The sequence below is a fragment of the Capsicum annuum genome, chromosome 4 (genome assembly GCF_002878395.1).
Source record: "Capsicum annuum cultivar UCD-10X-F1 chromosome 4, UCD10Xv1.1, whole genome shotgun sequence".
In the NCBI taxonomy this organism is placed as follows: domain Eukaryota; kingdom Viridiplantae; phylum Streptophyta; class Magnoliopsida; order Solanales; family Solanaceae; genus Capsicum; species Capsicum annuum.
The window spans coordinates 196,384,748-196,389,029 of record NC_061114.1 but is presented as its reverse complement, the minus strand read 5'-3'; the positions used below and the strand labels follow the sequence as shown (position 1 = coordinate 196,389,029).

General features: G+C 27.1%; 1 protein-coding gene across 1 annotated transcript; it reads right to left on the bottom strand.

Annotated features, from left to right (window-relative positions):
* Positions 1 to 1,210: 1,210 nt before the first annotated feature.
* On the bottom strand, positions 1,211 to 3,703 carry LOC107855583 (probable WRKY transcription factor 51). Its single transcript, XM_016700598.2, has 3 exons — positions 3,261 to 3,703; positions 2,859 to 3,005; positions 1,211 to 1,586 (listed from the first exon to the last, which is right to left on the bottom strand). Exons 1-3 carry the CDS (start codon positions 3,614 to 3,616, stop codon positions 1,418 to 1,420), a joined length of 672 nt encoding a protein of 223 aa, XP_016556084.1. The 5' UTR covers positions 3,617 to 3,703; the 3' UTR covers positions 1,211 to 1,417.
* Positions 3,704 to 4,282: the final 579 nt, after the last annotated feature.

Sequence of the window (4,282 nt, the reverse complement as noted above, 5' to 3'; positions counted from 1 at the left end):
AATTGAATCTGAAAAAAAACCTATGAATTTGGAAAAAAACAATCAACTTTGTATTGAGAATTTTTTTTTCATTTACGGCTGAAAACCTTTTATAAATAAAGCACATTCTAAACGTAATATAATTATTTTCCATGATTACAATTACTAATAGACTGTTGAATATTTTTTTCCTTATTTTTCTTACCATCTAAACCTAATAGAATTCCTTTATGTGATTACAATTAAAAGGTTGTTGAATATTCTTTTCCTTATTTTTCTCTTACTATATATTTTAGGACTCATTAATTTAAATATTATAAATTTAATTAAATAGTAAAAAGATAATTTTGCAAAATAAGAGACTTTTAATAAAGAATAAAAAGTTTGAATCACTTTTCTAATAATTTTCACACTTTTAATATATTATAGATTATTAGTCATAAAATAATCCTTACATTGTCAATTGTCACATAAACAATTTATTTTTACATATATGTATTTACTCTACAGCTCTGAATCACTTGAAGCCGAATTGTGAGCCCATAGTGATTGGGCCTTTACTTGGGTCTTATGATCAAGTTTCTTGGAGGGGAGAGATGTTGCCATCATCATTAGACTAATTTACGAATAAACGTCAACAAATTTCAACAAAGTTTCGTCAAATTACAATAAAAAATAATATATTTAGTATAATTTTATAAAGTGGTTTGAAGAAGATAGAATGTATGTAAACTTTTTATGAAAAATTTACCGTTACATTAGTATAAAAAGATTGTTTCCAATACACAGGCTTAAAGTTTAGTCAAAACTAATTTATATCAAAAAATGTTCATTTTAAATCGTAATCTGGTAAATCTTATATATTGAGATGATTATGCTATTTTCCTATAGTTGCGTCGGATATAAATGGAGTTTCCACGGTAAAGATTAAGTCATGTATGATATACACAGTACTTTTATGGCACAAATTAAATAGCCGAGTCGCAAATTTTCTCTTATAATAACTAAAAAGTAAAAAAGTGAATTCGAACCTAGCTTCTGTTCCGAACGAAAGATAGTATATAAAGAGTTTTATTGATTAATTTTAATTAACAAGTCGATTAACTATTGAGCAAGATGAATAAATAATTAATAACCTCATTAAGAGTAAAGTAATAACTTGTTATAACTAATCAAATTATTGAACGATAGATATAATTGTCATCATGCAACTTAAAAATATTGTAAGCTATTACAATTAACGACTAAAGTTCTCATTAGATAATAATGCTACCTGCATAAATACTATAATATATGTCTCATGATTATGTACATGGATAAGCAATAGGAAAAGTACACTTACTTTTTTCTTTCTATAATTATACAAAAAGGAATCAACTCACAATATTTCTTAATTAACTAAAAATAACAAAAATCTTGATTGTTCTTCTGAAGAAGATCATCTCAAATACTTGGATGTTGGCATTTCATCATGGCAATAAATGACAAAGGGGCTTTCATGGTTGTGTCGTCCTTCATACGTAGTTATCAAATAGCTTGAATCATTTCCATCTCTTTCTACTCTCTTCTTTACTTTGCAATCTCCACTTGAACACTTGTAGTAATTCCTGTTTAATTTCCCCCACGAGTAAAGAAATCACTACTATTTCTGAATTTTCAGTAATATCTTTTTCGGAAAAAAAGATAAAAGAAAGAAATTAAACAATACTTGAACATGAATCCTCTATTGACTTGGGTCAGTTAATGAACCTGGATGTTTGGTGTGTCTAATATAAGTCCGTCTCTATTCAATATTACAAAATTACTATTAATTTTTCAAGCATCAAAAGTTTTTTCGCTTTTTGCTAGCATGTAAATCTCTGGTAGAACTTAAGGAATCCTAACAAATATTAATAAATTTAATGTAAATAAATTAACATGACTAGAACAAATAATCTCAATTATTTGTTCTTGTCATGTTAATTTATTTACATTATTTTTTTTTTTTTTTTTTTTGTGTGTGTGTGTGTGTGTGTATGCCCTCTATTTCGTTAAATTTGCATGAGTTTTTAGAGATTGTAAGTTTTTTTCTCATAAATACTAATTTTAGATAAGACGAATAAAATATAAGATTGTATGTAAAGTAGGTCAAAAGAATTAAGAATCTAAAATTTTATACAGTAAATAATATACTTTGGAATAAATTCGATGGGTACCGACAAGAATATAATGAATGAACCAATAGTAGAATTACTGATCTTAGTCTTCAAAAAATATACATATTTTAATAACAAGTAGGTCTTCTCTCTATCTCTCCTTTAAAGCTTTATTTATGTCTCACATTGGACAAAATATTTTTTTTTTTTTTTTTGGAATGCACTATAAAGAAAAATGTCGTACAAATTAAGATATCAATTGACGATTTTTTTTCTTCTTTAATATCTTTATACTATATAATTTTTCGGACAAAAAGTGTCAATTGACTCTCCATAAACAAAGGTAGCATTACCACTGGTGCCGTTCATAATGTGTGTGTTTTGGGATGCAGGGTTGGGGGTAGGGTCACTATGGTGGGGTTGGGTTATGAAAAAGATAATCAAGAATCTAAGTGAGTCACCAATATCGTCCATATCTTTGTGACACATAATAGGAGAACTTTCTATTTTGTTTATGTATATCAATCTACGTACTTGTAAAAGAATTCAATTCTAATCTTTGCGATTCTAGTTTATTAAGCAAACACATATCTTAAAGACTTCTAGCAGCCAAAATTGGCTTTAATTTGTTACTATATTTAATGAGTACAATTTATTCAAGAATATTTCTGAAATAATATAATCAACCTTCAAAAGCAAATTATAATAGTAATATGATATAATATAAGAATTTTAATTAACTACCTTAGATTTGTGTTGCTTTTGACCTTCTTTTTCCCATATTTCCTCCATTTGTATCCATCATCCAAGATCTCAAGCTCTGTCTTTGTTCTAAAAGCAATTGCATGCTTTTCACCCTTCTTTTCTTTTTCTATCCCCATGCTTGAGTTTCTATAAAATAACCAAAATCAAACAAACACAAGTAAATAAATAATAAACATTAAAATAAGTCAACAATCAATAATACTGATTATTCGTAGCTTTGGCCTAGACCTTATATTTATGTTAAAAAAAGCCACTTAATATATATATAGATATATAATTTAGTCAGAATTCAGTAATTCATGTGTCTTTTCTAGAAGGCAGAATCATAAATTTAAAATCTTGACTCCACCTCTACTTACGTAGTTTGATTTAGTGACTTACTCATGATTCATGTGAATATTTGTTAGTGTGGCATCAAATGAACTAGCTGTTGATGAGTTTCCACTAGTACTATAGGTACTACTGCTTATCTCTTGCTGCGTGAAAGGATTTTCTGAATAAAATGAAACATTATTATTGTAGCTATTATTTAAGTAATTGGAATAATATTCTTGATCACCACCATCAAGCAACATATCAAGAAATGAAGTATCAAAATCTTGATACTTATTATTGTTATGACCATGATCTTGATTCATGTTGATGAGTGGATCATGAAAAGCAAAATTAGGGTTTATAGTTTGATAATGATGAGAAGTGACATTGCTTGTTTCTTGGAAAGTTGAAGAGCCAAACATTGTCTAGTAGTTTAATTTGAAGAGGAAAGACTTAAGAGAAAAGTCTTGATAGAATATTTTGTGGTTGTATTAATTTATAAATTGATAGTGTGGTTTTATATAGTCCTATTTTAGATTTGTGGTGAATCTTTGTGTATAGGACAATGAGCTTTCTTGCCACCTTCCTAGTAGTATCTATGGAGTTTCATAACTTACTTTTTTAAGTATCATTCTTCTTATGTCATCATATGACAAAATAATTGAACATTATAAAGTTTGGAACCTTTTATTTTTGTACTTATAGAGTCAAAAAGTATACTAAAATTATACATTATATTAGGACGATCGTTTTACTTAAGTCATTTTTCCCTTTTTCCTTTTAAAAAAAAGATGTTGAAAGATTTGAACCAAATAAAACTAGTCACTTAAATAAGATACACTTTCATAAGAAAATTGAAATGTACATGGATATAAGGCAAGACCTTTTTATCTAATGTAAGACGAAACATAATATAATTTTCGAGGTGCAGGTTAAGCCTCAAAGATATTTAATGCTTAATATCTTATAAATTAATAAAATTAACATATTAATGAAAAAATTTATTAATTACATTAAAATTGGGAAAAAGATCAAGAAAATAAAAAACTAGTAGGAAAATGTGCGCGTCTGTGTGTAAGCATGCTAAT